We start from the raw sequence: 23,082 nt of genomic DNA, 5'->3' as shown, positions 1-23,082 counted from the left end.
GTTATTCAGCTGAAAAACTGGCCACGTTGCAGAACCATTTTGGGTCAAATCCATGGGTGTGGAGACATCATTTAGAAATACCAGAGTCCTTCCCTGGAAGAAGTCTAATGCTGATTTATCAGAGCCAAACCTCCCTTAGATAGCTATGGCTGCTGTTTTGGGCTTCTCGGAGCTGTGAACCAAGATAGTGCTGGAACATCTTCATAGCCATAGGCACTGGAATTTTGCAAGAAATTCTTTTTCATGACTGGCTGCAATTTCTACAGCTAATAGAGATGTGTAAATGGGAAGGATATAGCCTAGCTCCAGAGAAGCAGCCTCTAAGGAGAGAGCTTCTAAGGAGAGATGCCTTTAAGGGTATAACTTAGCTCCAGATAAGCAGCTTGGTGTCTTCTGTTAAATCAGACAGTTTGTCAGGAATTTAACCAACAGTTCTTTAGGTTTAGAAAAATAAATCTGTAGGTGTTTTTGCCTTACAAGAAGTAAGACCAAGGTGTCATCCACTTCAATGATAAAAATCTGCAACAGACCTGGCACAACAGCTAACGTAACAAGTTACAGGAGCAATTATATTTCCTCCTGACCACAGCACAGGAGAAAGAGAGTACAGAAGCCAACCAGGTTCGTAGCAGTCAACCCTGTCAATGCAACGACATCTGTCTCTCTGTGCTGTTTAAAGGACATACATACATGAACGTTCCTCTCCCATGCTCTGTCCCTCCATTCTGCCCATACTGGTAACTAAGTCTTCCATCTTGCATGTTCCAAACATCAGTGTGCAGGCTTGTTGATATTAGCAAAAATTTGTTAAAATTGTCCATGGTGTCCCCAGTTGCTGTACTTTGGCCAATAGGGTAGTGGTGAGGAAGGCACTATTTTGAAAGCACAGAATTTGGAATTTGTTTCAGACCAGTTATTGTTCCCTCTCTTTCCTTGCCAAACTTTTCTCTGGCCATAAATCGATCTGATATGGCTTCTGCTAATATATCAAGCCTGGATTTTTTTTACTAACGAGGTTTTCCCAAAGAAGTACATACAGGCTAACACCTAAAATAATCTTAGTTAATAATTGTTTTAGAAAATTTAATGTACATACAAGCACAAGTGCCACACTGTTGGGTCACCACTATGAATTCCTCTCTGCTTTCTCCCATACGATGCATGGATAAGTGTACAATGAAGGGAAGCTGCATTGTTCCATCAGGAGTAAGAGCATCAGGCAGATGAGAGAAATGGGATTTGTAGGCTTTGTGAAGCCTGCAATGTGTACACAATAGCATGTGTAGGCTTTGTGAAGCCTGCAATGCCTTTTAACAGATATTTCAAAAAACTAGAAAATTTCAGCAAAAGATCTACTTACTAGTTTCTGGTACTATCAAGGTTTAGATTCCTCCTTACTGGTTTTGGCCTGATATTTGACATGATGTTCCATGTCAACATACCTTGAAAATATTTTCTTTCCGCTCTTAAGTTACCAGAAATTACTAATAATAAACTGCTATGTTAGAGTTTAAGATAAGAAAACAGGAGAGAAGTTGAGTAAGCAATATCTGGGAGAAAGGAAAAAATGCAAGGAATAGTGAAAAACAGCACTGCTAGGAGCAAACAGTTCCCAAAGCAAAGAAACTTAAGAAGCCAGGTTTTTAATGGGTTTCTGTGTCACAGATGACTGACTATTAAAAATGAATTATAGAAAAGCTGTGGAGTGAATTCCCCAGGATTAGACATGGAAATGGAGAATGAGTTCAACAACTGAGGATAAAAACCCTTCAGCTGGAGTTCATGTCTCTTCATGTATCCCAGAGAATCTTGTTTTCCTTTGGGAGCAGGGGAATTCATCTCCCACGTGGATCCTCTGATATGTCAGCAGAGTTGAACTTGCATTACATTATCTGCTCCTTCCTACCCAGCTGTCTAGCTACACTATGAGCAGGAATGCCATGGTTTTGATACCATAACCTTCCTGCCCACTTTAACTCAAATTGGACAAAATCCAAAAGGTATTAGGAGTACTGGCAGGACAGATGCACTCACACTTATGCACGTATGGTGTGTGTGAAGAAGTCTTGATTCTTTAGTAAGACAAGCTAAAGTCTACAGAAATTTCATGTGAATTAGCACAACATTATCCCTATAATCATGTGGAAAAAAAGAAGCCCCAGATTTTGGTGTAGCTCAGTATAGCCTTGTTCTGTATTACACACTTCATCAGACATGGAAAACTGCCTGCAGTTCTGGACAACGAACTAAAAACTTGAATTATCTTTTGTTTTTATTGTACAATAAATTATAGAACTTTTCTAGTGTCCATTTATACAGTATGGAGGGAAAGCTGGTGAACGGACTGGTGAGTGGACTGAAAAACTGTTGTTTAGGTCATTTACAGAGAAAATCCTGCTATGTCAGATTGATCGGACAGGAGTTTGTGTATGATTGTGCTTGGAAGATCAGCAAAAATGATTTCTGTAGTATTGAGGAAAGATCCTTTTATTGTAGAGAAGTTTGTATACACAGATGCGATGTATTTACAATCAGCTTTTCTCAAACAGATGACTGTTTAAAATCCTTCACAAATCTGTCAAGAATGAAAGAAAAAGAAGCTCAGAAGCCCAGCCAGCCAGCTCAACCCCCAAATTCAGATTAATTCCTGAAGATAACTGTGATGAGATAATAATACATGGAGTTATTCTGAAGGAAGCAATAGGACTGTGACAGAGATCGATGGATGCACTTCAAGGCTTTTTCAGTCAAAAGCATTGCTTAGTTTGATCTCAGAGCAGATGAACCCCAAAGTAAAATCCCAACAAGCAGATAGGGACGTGCCTTTTCCCAGGGGTGTGGAGGAGACAGGCAGAAAGAGTCTGGCCCTTCCTTTCCTGGCCTCTGCAAGGACAGGTCACAGTGGCAACCTCCGTGAAAAGAAATTGTTGGTCCTGTGTTCCCCTGGAAAGCTCTTTTCCAGAAAAAGGCAGGAAAACCTCCACTCTTCTTCAGTCTGCAGAATGGAGTCAATGCACTGAGGGTGAGAACGGGTGTCCTCCTTAGGAAGAGTGTGGACTTACATGCCAGCCCAGTCCCAGGAGGGACGGCACCTTGGTTTCTTCTGGTGGCCCTCCAAACTGTGGCTCAGCTCTGCACTGCCCTTTGCCTGGGGCAGTGAGCAATATCAGTCCAGCTTCAGCCTGTTCAATCACCCCAAATGCAGAGGAGACAACACAGGGGGAAACGATGAGAGGTAGAGACAAACATTATATTCCCTTTTCCTGTTCCTTTTCAATTAAAAGTAGATCTTTCATCAACAACAAAAAGTTACATGTGCAGGAGGCACTTCTCTAGGGAATAAATAAATACCTCACACAAGCATCCATGGGTGGATGAGTCCCACGAGAAAGATTCTCAGCACAACCAGTTCAGTCATAAAATAAATCCAAAGTCCCCAGGTTGATGTATATGAGAAACACGAAAACATATCTGCTAATGCTCGAGGAAGTTACATGCATAAGTTTCCCATAGGTTGGGAACATATACCTTAGAATCTGCATAATTTAGTCCACACTCAGCAGAACATTGCGATATTTACAGGCACATTCCAATGGGAAAACATTTGCATATCGAGTGCGAAAGAGACAGCTTTGTCACCTAACCATGGGACTTCAAAAGCAAGGATTTTGTGACCTCAAAATACTATTTGTGAAGTTGGTGGGGAGGAAAAAAGTGTATAGGCAGGAAAAGAAAATTACCAGAAGATGGTAAGAACTCTTTTTTTTTTGAGCATTAGAATGGTTGCAGGCTGGGACAAAGTGAGCCCGTGTAGACCACAGGTTCTGGCTTGTTACACATCACAGAGTGCTTTGTCTGCTCTCATTCCCCATACTTATTCTTCCCAATTAAACTTGTTTCCCATAAGACAGGTTGATGAGAATAGTACGTAAGACTCATTCTTCTTCTTGCAATCATCATCCTTCATAACATAATAACTTAAATTCTTGCAGAACAGAAATGAATGGAATGTTACTTTTCTAGACTTGGTCTGTATTCTGATGGTGAAAGTGGTCACCTGAGAAACACATTTGTAATGCTTTGGAAGTTTTACAAATAAAAGAAAAATTACACTCTGAACCTGATTGAGGATGCAAAGTTCTATGTTCTCTAGCACTGCATGTCAGAGGTGGAAAAAGCTATTTGGTGACTACTGTAACCTTAGTGCTACCCAGAATTATTCTGAAACTAGTTCACTGGTTTCTGAAACACTACTGTAGTTGCAGCAAATTATTAAAACTATCTACAGAATTTTAATCATACAATTTAGGTTTCAATATGTCAGCAAAACAGCAATGTATAACCCATAGAGGTCATATCCTGGAAGTGAAATTAAAACTATTGCTTCGATGTCTGAAGAGTAAAGCTATCCTCCTTAGGTACACAGCACTCTCTCACTTATGCTGACACATAAGGTGGTGGTGGATCTTTAGCAGCTCCATTCGCAGGATCATCGTATGGTGGCAACAGAACCTGCAGGAAAGGAAAAAAAGGTTGTGTTTTTTTTAAAAAAAAAGCTAGGTGATAAAATTTACAGAAAAGAAACCCCTTAAGGCCTTGTCCTACAAAATAACAAAAAAGAGTAAATTAGCAAGCAGGAGCAGAATACTTAGAAAATGAAACAGTATCAGCTTGAAGTTCCTCCTTTTCAATTTGTGTGCCTGTTATGAAGGAACACATGATTTCTTCTCATTTCTTACTGACGTCGGTGACAGCTTGGTTTCAGCCAAAGATCATTCATTGCTGGGACCTGAACTTGTTCAGTCTGGCAGTGGCAGTAGCTGCTTATTTTGCAGCTCTCCTCTGTCAAGAGCTCTTAAACCATGTCTCCTGGAGGAGTGTTCAACTGCTAAACCAGAGTGAGAAAAGTCCCCAAACTCTCTAAGGTCTCTCTGGAATAACTAATAATTATTTTGGGGTGGGGATAAGAAAGCAAATGGAGAACAAATTACCCAATGTTTAAATAAATCTCCAGTTTGGTGCTTCTTGGACACTCAGCTGTGAGAAGGAAGATCTACATTCCCGTAAGTCCTTCAGTGAATACTTAAACATCTGATAGAAGTTAGGACAGCTTTAATCATATATTAACCACATTCATAGGAGGCCAGGCAGCTTCCTTGGACAAGGAAGATGCAAGTTCGGGCCACACAGGGCAGAGGAGGGATTGGAAACAAGATTTCTACTTCTTTAAGCAAGCATGCTAGCTATCATGCAATTTTTAATGGCACCAGCTCTGACATTAATTAGCTTGCATGTGAAAAGGCAGAGGAGCACTTGGTCTGTGAATCCCAGCAGGGACTGAGGATAAAATAGACGTCTGAATAAAGAATGAGTGCACATTGCCTAAAATATCTCAATATTGTGTAAGAATAGCAGCTGTAGTACACTGGCAGAGATACTTTATGCAGCTGAAGATAAATTATTCATGATGGAATTTCCAGATTTATCAGCACTGCTTCTTGGTCCTTAAAGAGCACATAAAGCTGATTGTCTAAACATACATAAGGAAAATCCTGATCTCAATGAAGTCAATGGAAGTTTTGCCATGAGAGCATTTTACCAGTTCTTAAAGAAGCTGATAACCCGCCTTCTGCAAAGATACATCCGTAATCATCCCTTTTGGACCTCATCCACAACATAAACAAAATCAGTGGGAATCCTTCTATAGTTTTAAATAGACTTTACATCAGGCTTTTGTGGGATAGTTCCAAGGGTGATTCACATTATACTTATGTAAGTTTACAGACATGCGTTGATGACCATGTGTTCAAGTACATCTGTGCACATGTTTCTTAGATTACAGAGTGGCTACCTTGGCATCTTCAGCCCTTAATCAAAAATGTTTCATTATTTAGAAAAGGAAATCGTCAGAGCCGTCACTCTTTATTCATACCATATGTTTGAACTTGTAAATGAAATATACTATGCATATAGCCACTACATAATCTAAAAAGCTTTGTATCAAAAAGCATTTAATAAATTATCTCAACTTTAAAGGATGCAAACACCTTTTGGCAGACTATTTATCTAGTGAAATTAGGACAACATATAGAACTTCAAATAAATATTGTGATAAGAATCATAAATATGTTTTACAATGTAGCCTCAGTAAATCACACTGCTAAAGCATGCAAACTGTGAATACAGTACAGTTGAGATCCTCTCCCTGGTGCTGATCATTAGTTTAATAACAGGGTTTCTAGTAAAATCCTTGTGTTCCTAAAAAAGGCACTAGTTTCTCAAATGTACTGAAACATGTTCATTAGTTGATTACGAAGCAATATAAATAGTAATTAAATCTGATCTACAGATGATTCCGAAAATGCATCAGGTTCACTTTGTGAAGATTTAGCCATCTTATTGCACTCTTGTAATGCTAAGCCCCAAATTGTAGACCATTTCGGGTTCAGAGTCCACTTCATCAGGCGTGATAAGGAATGACAGCAGACCCAGGACAAAAAGCTGTCCATCTTCCAGGTCTACGAGCTGATTAATAAAGGACAACACCTCTTCCTGTGCTCTGATCCTATTTTAGATCTATGTGTCCTAAGACTACTGTAGTTACATCAATATTAATACTTCAGCACTGAGGTATAGTAGTAGCTCTACTGGAGGATTTACTGATATGAGTGATCTTCTTCATTCCCTTCACTCCTGTATCAAACAAAATCTGTCCAGTAGGAGAACAGCCTCCTGGTGAGGCTTCTACCTCCTGGGAGGTGAACACTCCCCTTTGCTCTATGGACCCCAAACTCATACATGGGTCAACGGCCCCAAGGAACCTTTAGAAGATGCTTTATCACTTATCAACAGTTCAACAAGAAGTGAGGGGAGAAAGGAGTACCTACAGGAGCCACTTTGGAGAAGCTGCTGACTAAATCCTAAGGCATATGGATTTCAACAGGAATATTCAAGGTATGTGAGGTGTGAACTGGGGAGACCACTAAAAGGGTTCAGAAGTTTCACAAGAAAATATCTACTGTGGAAGGCTAAAGAGTATTTGCCAAACATCTGTAAGGTTTAGGGTCACTGTATTGCTGGAAAAAGTTATTTGTCTGAACAGTTCTATCAGGATGACGTTACAGGCTTACTCCCCCACATTTTTGTGTTTAAATATTTAAATATCCTGATCTTGCATTCCCTGACAGGAACAGAACAGTGATAAAAAATTTTGAGTGTAGAATGAGCAGAATTCAAAATTACTACCTTTTCCTAGCAGTGTTTGAGTTAGACAAAGAAAATATGGACAGGATATTAAAAAAAGATTAAGATGAATGAATGTGATGGACAACACCTGGAAGAAAGCACTCGGATTTTGTGGAATATATGGCACTGGCTGGGACCCCAAATATCTCATGCCATTAGTATAGTGTAAGTCCTTGTAGCTAATTTAACTTTTACTTTCAGTCAGTGTGGTTTTGTTACTGTTACTTAATCATCTGTCAACTATAAGTCTAAATAATCATCCTTCAGCTTCCATGACAGTCTGAATAACTCTTCAACCACTCTATAATTACAAACCTTGCAACTCTACCTTTGTAAGACTACCTTTTAATTGTTTTTGACAAGAACAAAGTTTCAGGCCCTCATTTTTCCTTAATGTTTTTTCCATCTTTTCTCAATTAAGTCTATTTTGGCAAAAGGGAAAAATATGATAAAACCTGAATTATCTCAGCTTTTAACTCCTTACTGTTGAAATGGTTAACATTAATTCTCTTTTAATGGTTAAAAGAGAATTCCATTAGAATTTTAATCTTGGATTTTATACCAAAGTAGCTGAGATGAAAATCTGGATCACAGTAGTTTTCCTTTCTCTCGTGTTAATTTTAAATCTCAACATGGTTTAATGGAAGCAGATAAGTGCCTTGGACATAAAACAGCATAGTTATTCAGGCAATACGTTATACTCTCCAGAGAAATAAACTGGAAGACAGTCACTGAGCCAAAGGGTGAATTCAGAATCTGGAAAAATAGACAGAAACTCACAATGCAGTCTTATCTGAGAACCTAATTAGAATGGATGCAGTCTAAAATAATTAATGAAGGACAAAAATATATGCATCCTTTAGGTCCATGGTATCCCCAAGGTAGAATATGCACTAGGACAACTGATGCATTTTGCTTCCTAGGCACTACATTTGAGCATTTCCTTGCTTGTTTGTTGTGAATTGAGAAAAATGTATGTTAGTTCCCCTGTATGCTTGGAGACTAATGTTTACAGAGTGTTTGAGATAGATTGTCACTCACAAGTTACTATAAAAAGTAAGTATGAAGGACACCTGTTTTTTCTAACTCAGTGATCCTGTGAAAAGAAGGTCTGGCTTTTTATTGGTAGACAAGCAAGCAAGTTTGGAAGATGGTTGCAGGGCTCAGTGCTATAGGGTGCCTAAAATTTAAAAGACAGAAGCTCCTAACTTCTTTCACAATCCCTATAATGGTTGTGAATGTAGCATTTTAACATCATCCTTTAACATACAGCCAAAGTTTGTGTGCTGAAGAAACTCATTGTTTCTATAGTTAGGGATAAAAGCATTGCATGGGGACTCTGATATCAGAGCTCTAGGGGCTCTATCTACCATATGAATTCTTCAGACACAAGGTTTTCAGATGGGTTGGAAGGACCATTTTCCACCCTCCTGTTGTCACAGTGAAGCCAAGTATGCAAGAATCCATGGAGAAAGAAAGAAAACAGGAGAACGTGTGGCTGTGTAGCCCCATGGTTAAGGTGCTCAAGTGGGACAGAGCGTCCTGGGTGCTGGGCTTTGCTCCCAATACCATTTAAGCATTTTGTGATAAGCAGTCTTGTTGTATAATGCACAGAAATAGTCCAGAACTGACCCATAAGAAATCCTGGTTCTGACTTAGCTGGTGTCTTCCAAACGCTTTGGATAATTGTATTACATAAACATCTCTCTATTGTAAAGCAGATGATACAGGATGACCTTCTCTGGAAGAAATAATTACCACACAAGTTTGCCAATGGCTATAACATATCCAGTTAATATAAGCATGTGTCATTTCTTATTTTTTATGTCCTGGTTAATCTGGTTTTGGAGAATAAGTTTTTAAAGCCATTGCTAGAAATATGCCTAAGAAGAAACATAGGCAAGTATCTGTACATTCAGACAGTTTGGAATTAATGATGCCCGAAGGTGGGGGCGTCTTTTTTTGGGGAGGGTGGGGAAGAATTGCATCATTTCAATAATCACTCCTTATTTTTGCAGCTGATTCCTCATTTACCTGAACTTTCAGTAGAAAATTTCCTTTTATCAGCATATGTGCAAGTTTTTTCATATTGCTGCAGTTATTCCTATTTGAACTCAAGCTCTGTTTCGTGTCTAGTACATTTCTAGAGAAGAAGATGTGTTTAGTCCTGTATGAGTAAACTTAAATATTTAATTAATTGATTACTTCTGCATTCTTAAGGGTCTCACCCAAAACTCACTGAACTCAATAGAGATCTTGCTGTATCTCCAGAGAGCTTTGGATCGCTTTTTCCCACAGCTATTTGTATTCTTCACTGGGTGGAATGGTACAATTGTCACATAACAGCTTTGAGCTTGAACGGCATTTTGGCTGGCAGCTGTATGAAACTTTTGTGAGTTCCCATGGCAAAATACCTTGTTGATGTCTTGTTAGAAACAAACATTGTTAGAGACAGCTCTAATGTACTTTTCTCCAACAATTTCTACAACAGAAATGGACTTGATAATGCCAAAAAAACTATAGATTAAAAGTCTATGGTAAGTGCTGATGGTTGTAGTGAGCATTCAGGATGTTTTCTCAAACTTTAGATTTTCCAATAAAAACTGCAGTCCTTTACGCTGAAGGACTTCACGTTGCATCAATACACAGTATATAGACAGGGACAGTGACAATGAATAGTTGATTGGAGTTATAGTCATCGCTACTGCAATTTAATTCTGGTCTGTCGCTGACCTTTTGAGCTTTGACAAATCATTTGACTTTGTCTTAGGAAGATCTCCCATTTGTAAAACAGGTATATTATTCAAAACATCTTTAAATATGTTGGAAACCTTAAGACAGATTTAAAACTCTGTTGGATGAAACTTGTATATGACTATATGAGGCAGGAACTAAATTGTGGAAATACTTGCAAACTAAATATACATTTGCTGAAATTTCAGCTTATGCCTGGAAATGTTTACCCCAACCTCTTCAGCACAACTATATATGCATTACATATCATTCTTCTGCAGAAGTGACCTTTACATTTCAGACACCCAAACCACTACCAGGAATCCTTATTGGAGAACTGTGCGAATACGCAGGGAGGAAAGGGAGAGAGTGGAAAAGGAGCCTTTTCTTTCAGACAGCTCACATACAAAGTGCCAGTGGGTTCAGGCCTTACTCTCTATTTACTTAAAAAGGGAGGGAGAGTAACCGCAACGTGTTAGGCAGATGGTGAGAGTATGCCAGAACCAGTGCTGGACCGTTTCAAAAGTAAAAGTGCTGAACCACAGGAATTTCCTTGTCCGGGATCCTCTGTCCAACGTGCAGCCCTTGGCCTGGTGATGGGATGAACAGTGACACAGCTGCAGGCTGAAATACAGTCACCACATGCCTTTCCTTTCCTAAATCAAGATAAATTTTCTCCTCATAGCACAGGGCTGATGCACCAGGTTCAGAGACAACTGAACCGAAAGATGAGGTTTTAAGCAGCACATGTCTGGTGGTACCAGTTCTCTACTTGGGGTTCATTTCATCTCAGTGATTCCAGCCCAAGACCAATCACCGACTTGTACTGGTCTGATGCTATTGTGAAGTTTGGAGAGGGTTTAGTGGTATACAATTACATTTATTAATTTCATGTTTACTTCCCTGCTCTCCTGTCACTCACCCAGCCAAGAGGGATGAAATTTCCTCCCACAGCTGCGGTGCTTTGAGGAGCCATTAACTGCAACCTAAATGATGCTCAGCTGCAGTGAAGCAAGCAGGGAGCCCACAGACAGCTCTACAGGGAAGGCTGCTGACGTGACCACCTCTCCAGTTCAAGATAGTCCCAACAGTCCACGTCTACTGTTGGGCTCTTGACTACGCAAATATAATAAAGATCACCTGGGGAAAACAGAAAATTGCTGTGTGCATAAACAGCTGTAGCCTGCTGATTGCTTTGCTCTGTATGCAGGAGAGGCTGGGAATAATTTTCTCTTTGCAACATTTTCCTGTCAAGTTTGACAATGTGGTTTTTTCGGAGAAGTCTGAGATTGCAGAGGAAAATGTAACATTAAGATGGGGTAACATAGTGGTTTAGGGTGATCATTAGTATACTGAGTAGAGTTGGCTAAAAATACAATTTTTGGCACACAAAATATTTGATAAGAAACTGTTCAAATATTTGGTAAGAAAATCTATCTGAATTTTTTACTTAAAATTTTCAGAAATCCAGGTCTTCTCAGTAGAGCCCTGTTTTGGAGACTCAAGGCGCAAGGTGGCAGCTATTTGCTTTAGTACTGTGTATGACAATGAGCACTGGAACATATGTGAATATCAGTGATGATATAATTAATTTTGTATTTGAATTATTTGAAAGGAAATAAGCCTATTAATGTAGCACATGTTTTATTTCCTGTACAAAATTTACTGAAAGGTACTATATATACTGATTTTATTGAGGCAGACTCTTTTCAAAAGTTTCATATGTTTCTGTGCATAGTGTGGGAAGAAGTAGCATTTATCAAGAGTTTCTGAAGAAATGTGATTTTTCTATAATGGGTGCCCAAGAGCTTTTAGGCCCCAGGCTTGTTAGAAGTCTCAGAAGTGTGTCACCCAAGGTCTTCTGCTACTTTTAAAAGTTCCGTTCATAAACTGCAGGTGCAAACAGCACCTTTGCGTCATCTGGTCTGGTCATCTCTGAGGTAACCTCAGAAAAGCAGGCAATATTTGGCCCCAAAGAACAGTAGATTACACACACTCAAATTACCCAGGGAGAGAGATTGACTGAAACAGTTGGGAAGTATTAAAACTAAATCCATTGGGAATTCGGAGTTTTCCCTTTAACCCCTTAAGATGAAGACACACTTTACACCAACTATATGAAAAGACTGACAGACTTCAGGGAAGAGGGAGCTTTTTACTAGTAGTGAAGAACCAGGAATAATAATAATTCTGTGGTGAGAAGCACTCAAGTGTTGCATACAAGATAAGCACTGGAGAAAGAAGTAGGGATTAGCTTTCAACATGCTTCAGCTAAGCACGTGCATGTAGGGACAGCTCTACTGGATCAGGTGAAAGCACCATCCAGATCACAGCAATTAGTGATGGATGATAACAGATGATGAAGAAAGAGAAGTGCAAGACAGAACAGTAAAAGAACTGAAGAAAGAACAGTGGAGGCACATACAGTCACGACTTGCCAAGAATATTCTCCAAACTCTCAGAAATTTCAAGGTCAAGGACTTGCTGAATTACTGGTCATGTCTTATAGGAATTTTTCTTCCATTGATTTTTCTAGCCTGCATTTGAACCCATGTTGACATTTAGCACCTGCAATGTCCTGTGGTAAGCAGTCCCACAGCTAATCTAGGTGTTACATGAAGAAATACCTTCTTTGATCTGCTATGAAACCTGCCACTAGCTATTTCATTGAATATCCCCTGGTTCTTTTGCTAAGGCAGTGAGCAGTTGTTCCTCCTTTCTCTGCCGCTCATGATTTTAAAGAACTCTATCATATTCTCTCTTGTTCTGTCCCTGTTTCATCCCACTAAGGATCTTTGCTCCCCTGCAGTGCAGTCCACAGTTAATTTCTTTATACTAAGAAACTCAATAGTTTTGGGTCCAGGCTGAAGAGAGAGCTCCAGGACCAGGCATGTGGAGAAGCATTACAGTCAGGAGAGTGCTGGGGAGAGAGCTGACCTCCATTGGGATGAAGCTTCCCTCATGCTCTGGAGAGCAGCAGGGACTTTCACCGAACCGACCTGTGTTAGATGTTCTTCCAGATGAGATCAATTGCCCTTTAAAAGCGATTCTTATAAAGAAATGCTTATAAATATCTGCTTCAGAGGTGGCTTTTTACAATGCAAATGGCTGCTCTGGTCAAATGAGACCAGTCAAAGCAACTGTTTCTGAGGAAGTCAGAGAGAAATGTTTACAAAATCCTTTCCCATCTTTTTCTCCTTCCCCTGTCCCCAGATAAAAAAGCCCTGGGTATAGGGCCAAAGCTTCATATCTGAGCCAAATCATATTTAATATGAAATGAGAGATGTTTTACTTTGCTTTATGCACAGATGCTTTTGCTTGAAAAGTTTGTCCAAAACATGCTAGTTAATTACTATTTGAGGGTTTCATGATCTATTGTCTGTCAAATAAATCCCAAGAAACCTTCCTCTCAACTTGTACAGGAAGTATATTCATGTTTATGTGTATGCATTTCCTTTAGAAACCACACTAGAATGATTACAGATGGAGTAACTGGAAGCAGAATAGCTCAGAGATAATTTATAACCCCATTCAGGAAAGAAGTAGGACTCAATGCTGCAAAATCACCTGTGGAAAGTTAGAGTTGGTATCTTTTGTTTCCCTTTGATAAAAGTGTTTGTTTATTCCAAGCCACCAGCTCTCCAAGACACTATTTAAGAAACTTTACACGAGTTTATGGATTTCTATAATGAAGCAGCACAATGTTTGCAGCACTCCAGATAGAGGAATAAATGTATATATTACTACGACACAGCAATATTTAGGGACAGATTGTGATTACCCTTGCGTGGGAAGAAAATTGGATTCAGGAAGCTATTGTCTTTTTCCATCATGTGCAACCTCATAAAAGTCATCAAGAATAATGGTGTAATTACCTTCTCCATTCAAAGGCATGGAGGGGTAGCCCACCTCAGGCCACAGAAGTCTTTCCTACAAGAGACCAGCCCTAAACAGCTGCATCTCTAGTTGTGCATCATGATTCTGTACGGACAGAGCATATTTATTTTTTTAATTTTTCCTTAATTTTTTTTCAAAATGAGCATTTACTGGATGAGCACATGCTTTCTCAAGGGGTACTTGCCTGCATGTCATTAGTACTGATGACTTGGAGAAGTATACTTTGTGTAACAAACAGTTGACGTGTTGGCCTGAGTGCAGAGGCTGTGATAGAGCATTTATCTTTTGATGGACTTTTTAATTACTAACATGCATCTCTTCCTAACCTAATCTCCTTTTACAATTACATTGTGTATCCCGCTCAAAAATAAACAAGACAAGAACCCATGAATAGCTCACACGGGGCAGCCAAATTGTTTAATAGGACTGGTCATCTCCCGGGAGGGTGGTTATCACAGCCTTGCTTGCGTTACAGATATTGGTGGAAAGTCTTCCATCTTATCTTCTTCTCACCCGATGGATCATTTTTCCCTATCTATATGCCTAGGGACATGGGGTGACCCAATGTCAGTCTTTGGGCACCACAACAGAGAGATGAGCCAATTGTAAGTTTGGAGGTAAATTCTGAACTCTCATAACATTTGGGAGCAGTAAGATCTGGGATTTTGAGATGACCAACATCTAGTTCTGTCTTCCATAAATATTTTTCACTAATTTTTATTTTCATACAAACACATTCTTTTGGTATCAGTGTTAAAAAGTAAGGTATAATGTTGCCATGTAAAATACAATTTTTCTTGCACAGTGTATTTAGGTGTTTCCCAGTGAATGCTGAAGTGAAGACTTTGTTTATAACCATTAAAACTACATTATAGTGTTAAAACTACAAAGTACTAGTGTCATGAAAGGTGACAAGCTGACAGCTTGAAGGAAAAGTCTTATGTTTATATAAAAATCTGTTAATGTTAGTAAATCACATCTGTATAACATCTGTCAGCCAGAAACTCCCACCAACTTTTGCAGATCTTCTAAATTTGGTACACGAATGCTTGTTTTTCTGAAGTTAAGGGACGATTGGCACAGAGTTCATTTAAAGCAAACATCACTTTCCTCACTGCTATAAGAGAGAGGACTGGCAACCACAAGTGCTGTGCAGGTCAGGACAGACTGCAGCAGACAGTCAGTCCTCTGTCCACGAAGAGTCCTGAGGGATGCTTGGGAAGAGAACAGCCGCTCTCTGGGACCCATTAAAGTGAATTGAAATCATACTGAAAGAATGGTCCAGAAATCACCAGAAGCCATTAATAACTGCAGGAAGCCAGACCTCTGGATTACTGTCACAGCCTCAGCAAAAAACCAGCAGCTGGGTGCTCCTCCCTGGTAGGGAGCTGAACTTTGTTTTCACGCAATCTCTAGGAGAACAATGCCACCTACTGAACCACCAGCTGCAGCGGCTCCCTCCCACCTAACTGCTGGCTGATCTTCTTTCTGCGTATGTGTAGCTTGTGATGCTGAGTGGGTTTCGGCACAGAAACCAGCTTGGGGCTGGAGGAACTGGGATGTGTGAGGAGTTCCTCCTCCGCTTGGCAAAGGCCAGGCTTGCGCTGTGCAAGGGGATGCGATGCAACGATACCAGATGAGCTGGTGCTGATGCCGAAGGCAGGACCACCTCTGAGAAAAGCAGCTTTGCGAAAGGGCAGGGCTTCTAGCGTGGGCCAACTGTATGGCTCTAAAGCCACAGCGTGGCTCACTGCCACCAGGACGTGGCCTCTTGCACCCTGCTGAATTTCCCTGTCTGAACAATACCTGTCTGAGTGAATTCAGGCCTCCCCCCATCCTTCCTTGCACGGTGTAACTACGACTTCAGCCTGACCTGGAAAATTGACACACGGCTCATCTTATGCACTCATATATCCTTGGCAACAGGGATTTAAGTTGTCATCGGCTTTTGCCGCACTGATACATATCCTTGGAATTATACCGAAGACTTCGACTCGTTTTTTGAAGCCCACAAAACAGCAGCTGTCAGATGGTAATGAATCAGCCCTGTTAGAAAAAAAGGGTCTGTAACGAAACACTGTGAATTTATAAACACTGTTCTTTCCTACATTGCAACACTCCCAATTAGTGAATCAAAAAGATTTGGGAGATTTAAATTACACATCCCCATTTCTTGTCTTCTTTTTAATCTAATTATGAACACTAAGAACAGATTTGTCTATTTCTATTGCAAATCTCTTACGAATTGTCATGTACTAGAATAATTCCAGTATTTGAGCTGCAAACATAAAAACAGTTTTTGTGTTTAAAATTAAAATCTACTGGGGAAAATAGATAAACGTGTATATTTTGATCTTGTAATTGAACTTGTAAGTAAATTTAATGACTGTAATGCCAAGTGAAAATTATTTGGAAATCTTATTTTTAAGCTTAAAAGGGTATTTACTCCAAATTGACACCATTAATAGCCTGTTCCAAACAGCACAGCTGGCTTCTGACAGCAGTCACTTAGTAATAGGTGAGACTTATAACACGAAGTGTGATTAGGAAATAGCACTAAGCAATGGAGCAGGCAGAATGAAGCAATTCAGACCACAGGGAATGCTAGATTTTAAGACAAAATCCTTCCATAAACAAGGAAGCAGTGGAAGAAGGAGCTGAGTATAGACGACAAGATGGGGAAGGTAAAAAAAAAAAAAAAAAAAGAAGAAAAACCAATTTCATTAAAGGACAACTGACAAAACATGGGACTTTGCTGCAGGTAAAATGTGAAATGCTGGAGCAGCTGAATAGCTGTTTGTTGGCAGACACAAACTGTCATGATACTTTTCTGCAACTCAAAATCAAACAGAAGAGGAGGAAGTGCACACGTTGCACATACACTCTAGTAAGACGTGGATGCTGGCATCCACGTGGAGCCTGAGGCCTTTGAAGATTCTCTGATTAAAGACATTGCTCCGGGAATGTTTATAAGCACAATTCTCCAGATAAACAGATCCAGCACTGAAACCACACTCCCAGATCTCATGTAGGCTATTGCATGTCTTTCCTTCAAGCGCTGGGTAGTTCTGCTTCTATCTTTCTTTCTTTTTTTTTAATTTGCCCGTACTTCTTCTTCCTCTTCTCTGCCTCCCTTTTTAACTGCTTTCCCTCTGGCAAGTTTTATCGGACTTTTTCTACTAGGGAAGGTCAGAGGTCCTCTGCCTGGACTTGGCTGGAGGCCTTGAGAAGGGCTCAGAGAGTGAGTCATGCCGGGGGTATTCATTTGTGGTGTTCACTCACTTTAAAGTATATTCTGATTACTACTCACTGGAAAAAGATGCCTCTGATCTAGTGGCCCAGTAATAATGTTATGCATACAAACTGCCACATGAGACCAGCTACCTGGTGAACATTGCCAAGTTTGTAGGATTTTTATGCCACATTGTGGAAAATATCTTTAAACCAGGATTTTCCTCCAAGTTGTCTTCTACTCTGACATCTACCATGCCAAAACTGGCTCAGTAGTTGGTAGGTCCCAAAGCACCTGTCAGAAACAAGAGCTCCTGCACATCGTTTGTCTGCCTCTGGGCTCCATCTCGTGCTTCAGTCTGTTCAATTGGAATGAGTCTAAGGGTCCTTCTCTCCATCTATAGCCAAACTAATCACCTTCCACACATGTAGAATAACACAATAACAAAAAGAATGGCTCTTCCAGTCTTACCAAAGAATATTCCTCCTCTGCTCAGAGGAATCAGCCAGCAGGAATGAATGACCTAACTCTGCACTTCTCAAGTATGTCTCCTATTGCTTTGAGAAAGGGAAAACAAAAGTGTTGGCAGATTAATTACAGGTTATTTAGGTGATGTCATGTCCACAGAAGAAACGTATCTGTGCTGAAAAAACAAATAACTTATTAACTGTTGTGGATAAATGTGCGTCAGATAGGATCCATTGGAGTGATTTAGTAAAGTACGTAAGGATGTAAATCCCACTTTGAAGAGAGATTTAGGGCTTTACATTTTATCCCCACTGGCATCATGACCGGAGATGAAACTTCCATTGATTGGCTTCAGTGAGAGTTAAAAATAAACAAAATGAAATCCCCTGACTATCGAAGAGCACAAAGGAGCTGTTCCTGCTCCAGAGAACAAAATGTCTAACTTTGGGTTATCTTCCATACTCATACACTGGCAATTTTTCCAAATTGGATGAACATTTCCATGGTACTGCTGTCACAGCTTAAATTAGTGTAGAAAATTAATCTTCATCCATGGTCTGATGAAGCAGTTGGCAGGAAAAAGCACTCCCAGATTGGGAAAGTGGAAAAAAAAATGTTCAGGTTACTATGATTCAGTGTGGGGAGCCACCCTACTGCCATGCCAAATCCTACCTCCAAAAACCGAGAGGAGAGAAGTATCGGAAAAAAAAGTTAGGGGGAGTTGATAACACATCCCCAAATGACTCTGCTGCAGTTGTGACTAAGGTACACAGCCGGATCCCCGGGTCCTACTGTCATCAGTCCCTGGAGCATGAGAAGTTCAGGTCTTCTCATCAACAGCACCAGCCACCCCATAATGCAGTCTGTTCATGGAGCCAAGCTGGGAACATCCACGTGGTGTCAAACTTCGATCAAGGACCACAGAGGGAGGACCTCTTGCCTAACAGGGGCAGCAGGAATATCCAGTTCACAGCCTGCGGTGGGGAGGACGTTTGCTTGTTCCAGATGGCAGGCTTGTGAAAAGGGTGGCTTAAACCACTTACAGTGAGTGACAAAAATCAGATTATCTGGTAGCCAATAACTGTAGCTATGAGGTTAGTTACAGTTCGGATCTATCAGCAGTATTTATAAGAAGCAGTTTGATCAGGGGGAACTAACTGGAAATTTCTGTGCTGGGAATTTCCCCCCCAGATCAGTGCACACTTAAGTTGTTCTCAAGGCTTTTAGTGGTACGAAAATTAGGCAGTTAGTAGGACGGCAGAGAGATGGCTGAATATTTTTAAAAATGAATTGTTACTGAATTGGGGGCTGGTAACAGAGAGAAGTCCGTATAGAGGATCTCACGAGGAGCGTGAGAGAAGGTATGACAGGTGCGGAGAGTGCCAGTGACTGGCGTTAGCAGAGCAGTCCTGTATGAGGACAGAAAACACAAAAGCTCATCTCTTGGAAGGATGTATCAGGAGATTTCCATCACGTGACCAGTCAAGAAGATGCATGAATACTGCTGTTGGGACCTCTACACTCTCAACATGAATTTACAGAGTCCTGATGTTGGAAATCAGGGAAACTAATTGTGAGACCCACCACGGACTTCCTGAACACAGCCAGTCAAGGAACAAGAAGCAGGCCCCCGTGGCTGTGCTTAAGAAGTTATCCATTCTCCTAGTCGAATCTGGATGGGATGTCTAAGTGTGCTTACACACCTTGCCAGGGGTAAGCTAAGAAATGCAGTAAAACAAAAGATAATCTGGTTATTATTTTCAGAACAACTTTCTGGATTGCAGAACCAATTATATACAATCACAGCTTCTTAATCTTTTGAACCGAATCCTGGTGATGGTATATTAAAGTTTCCTCCTTTCCTAAGAAAGAGAACTGTAATCCAAACATCTCAGAAGGGTTCACAGCTGCTTCAGCCAGTAAGTAACTGTGGACTCTTCCTATCTCCTGTGCCACAGCATCCCAGTTAGTAAAGATTTGATTGTTCTTCTCAAGAAAAGCTCAGTCATTAATGTCATATTTCCATTTAAATTGAAACTCTTGAATATATGTTTCAAGGGTTCTGAGCAGGTAAAACAGGCAACTCCTAGTTCTAAAGTTAGAAAAGAGAAAACAATGATCTTTATGAAGATATAAGTAAATTTGTATGTATCTGGCAATGGAAGACCCAAGAATTTGATTCTGCCAAGATGTTCATAGATCAGAGATAAGAATAATTATTGTACCTGACATGCCGTCTCTTACAACAGACAGATCATCCTTCAAAAAAAGGCACACAACAATCATCAAGTAATCATAACACAAATGCAATTGGTTATAGCTCTTCAATTGTCTGTAATTAGGGTTATTAGAGGACAGGGGTTTACCCATTCCTTTTCCATTTTCAGTACAGGTCCTGCAGGTATATAGAATTCTGAATTCAAGGATGAATTTGTTGATGATTTGTTATTGAAGGCAGAGATTTCTTTTTCCCCTGAGTGCAAATTATAATAGAAATAAGGAATACATTTCATTTTTAAGATGTTTTTCAAAGACAGCTCTCCAAAAAAATGGTAAGACACAGTAACAAAATGTTTGTAGTAATAGATTTCTTTGCTTCATTGAGAATATTTATGTAACTGCAGAAATGATTTTGAATTTCTAATTATTCCAATATATAAACTAGGTCTTTTAAGTTTGGCAGTAAACTAACCCATACTCTAGCCCATATCTAAACTCCATACTAAATGCTTTTTGCAATATAGTGCCTAGCACTTGCAAACCCATTAATGTTAAAAAAAAAAATCTTGTGTGTAGAGTGTAGATGAGATGCATTAATTACTATGCAGTACAAGGGATATTAGCAGGTAGCAGCTGGGATCTGATCTCTAGATTTTTGAAGTGTTGGGTTAAATTTAAAACTTGTTACTCTAAATTGTAGCTATTATGCCTAGTCCTATATTTAAGATTAGATTTTCACTTCCATTTGTAAAGATTGGTATTATTTCAGCTAATGCTGATGATAAGCATATATCAAAAAACTGCCCCTGAAGATGAGAACATGCCCTGCACATATGACCTGCAGCTCTGTTGGAACACAGTTAGCAGGTTTGATTCTAAAAATGACGCATTTCTTTCAAAGCAGAGGGAAGAGATTGACCCACATTTTTTAAGAAACTTGTAATTTGACATTTAAAGGCAAGTTGAGGCGAAGGAGCCCTGCTGAGAGAAGTTTCCCAGCATCAATAAGAATGAAAAAAGATTGTTTTAGTACAAAAGTACACTTGAATGTTGGGGGAATACTATACAGTTCAACAGACAGCAGTGACCTATCACAGAATTTCAAAATTTCATGAAGTTTCTTCAAGAGTCCTAAACTCTCAAAGGTCCTCAACACCCAACTGTCAAAGTCCTATTCTTCCACACTTCGCTTTGAAACCATTTTTATCCAACTGTGTTGAGCTTACTTTTTTTATAGTCATGTGAATAGTGGTTTTTGCTGATGTCTCTCCATGTAGACATAGAAAAAAAAATATTTTTGACTCTGTGATTTGGGGGAGTGAAGGGAGAAAAGAACAATCTTTTGATTCTCAGTGGAGAATGAGGATTTAACCCCACAGACTCTGCTGTTCTTTGTTGAAGCTCAGCAATAAGCAGAAGAAAGAAAGGGATCGCTCAGGAGCACGTCAGCTCCTCCATCACATCGCTGAGTGCATTCTGCTGGCGAGTGTCCATGGATCTTGTCAGGGAAGGATGTGCAAGAGATGGAGACTGACTGAATCACCTAGGGATACAGGAACTCATCCTGACTGGAGAGAAGCAGCTAGACATGGGTTTGAAGGAAGCTTGCCTCCACACCAAATAAATAATTAAAACAACAGGCTGTTATTGACTCTCTCTCCTCCTGCCTCTCTGGCTGGGCCTGAGAAACTCTTCCCCAGCAGTATTGCTCCGGAGCCTTTCTGTACTCCTGAGCAAGAATTTTTGGGTCAATTTTTTGGTTAGCTGATAAATTCCCAAACAGCTCTTTCTTAGGACCTGATCTAACATCATCTCATTGAGCATTCGCTGCTGACTGCGGGAAGGTCAGACTAGATGACCTTTGGAGGTCCCTTCTGGCCTGGACCAATCTATGAATCTATGAACTTAGAAAGAATGAACGACATACCTGAAAGCAAGGGATTCTGACCATAATAAAATATAGGAGATGTAGATATTGAGGAAAGAAGAAGAGACCAATGGTCAGGGCACTAGCTAGGAATGCACAGCCTTTCTAAACAGCTAAGACAAGCTTCTGCTGTAGCTATCTTGTAAGATCAAGATAAGCAAAGTTAAATTAAATTCTCAGTACAAGAATATGTCACCTTTAAACGGGATAAAAGGGCTTCCTTTCCTCACAGAAACACAAGTGCTTTAAAGACGAGGAGTCAGCTCACAGCACCTTTGTAATTGCTAAATACAAAAGTACCAAGAGGAGTTTTGGCAACCAGGCATCTCCAAACACCAAAGTCTTCTGCTTTGTAAAGGCAGCGGTAGTGCAGGTAGGTTAAATGCAACTTTTAAAAAGCCTTGGTAAATTTAGTTTCCCAGATAACCCATCTGCACTCTCCAACCACTGAGCCTGCCAGTTCTGTGAGTTGTAGAGTTAGCAATGTTTGAAACTGAGTTACAGCTACCCACAGGCTGAACAAAAGAGCTATCAAAATTATTTCACATAAAACTTCTGGTTTTACTCAAAGTAGGTTCCAGTAAAGAAAGCAGTAATACTTCTTAGCTTTCAATAAACTCATATTTTTATACATAAATATCCTGGTTGCCAGCTGTGATCGTAGTCTGTAAAACTTCTTATGCTTTTCTTAAAGCTCCAGTTATTGAAGAAAAATAACTATGCAAGAGTTACAACTTTCACGTAAAAGTAGTGATAGTTTTCTAAGCCCTTGCGGCTGCACAAGAATCACTTAATCCAATGGTTTAAAGTTGATGGTCTAATACCTCAGTATGTGGAGACCACCCACGATTAGGAAAACCTGAGGAAGGCAATCCTGAAATTTTACCCAGATGATCCAAAGGACCGAGTTCATGCTGCTCTCATTCTGTTATGTAAACCACGTAAAGACCCTCCTTACATCAGCCAGTGGAGTCACCCCAGGGAAAGATTTGGCACAGCGCCCTCAGTGTGTAGTTTGGGTGGAACTGAGCAGCTCCATAAAGATACCGCTGCAAACAGAACTGGCTCTTTCCAGGGACTCTCTCTTCTTGTATTCCTTCAGTACCTTCTGCAACAAGGGAGGGATTGCTTAGCAGTTGCGGCCTGAACATATGCATGTCAGCACTAAACTACTATAAAGTGACACGATGCTTTCCATTCTTTGAGGTTAAAGTCTGGTTATTCATTACTTTCATCTTTGTTTCATTCTGTTTCCTTACTATATAAAACCCATCATGTGCTGGGAGATGAATCACTGAACTTTTGTTGCCTTTTAGCTCCTCTCTGTGAGTGTGCAAAGCACTACACCAGATGTTGAGTG

At 40.0% G+C, this 23,082-nt stretch overlaps 1 protein-coding gene across 1 annotated transcript in view; it reads right to left on the bottom strand.

Moving 5' to 3' along the window:
* Positions 1–4,437: 4,437 nt before the first annotated feature.
* The window catches only part of LAPTM4B (lysosomal protein transmembrane 4 beta), a 58,468-nt gene continuing 39,823 nt past the window's right edge, over positions 4,438–23,082 (bottom strand). The window contains exon 7 of the mRNA XM_074145549.1: positions 4,438–4,512. Within this exon, the coding sequence (XP_074001650.1) occupies positions 4,438–4,512 (75 nt within the window). The remainder of the gene's footprint in view (positions 4,513–23,082) is intronic.

Source organism: Numenius arquata, chromosome 3 (assembly GCF_964106895.1).
Source record: "Numenius arquata chromosome 3, bNumArq3.hap1.1, whole genome shotgun sequence".
In the NCBI taxonomy this organism is placed as follows: Eukaryota; Metazoa; Chordata; class Aves; order Charadriiformes; family Scolopacidae; genus Numenius; species Numenius arquata.
Note: the sequence above shows the minus strand (reverse complement) of the source record. Positions and strands in the feature narration are given on the sequence as shown.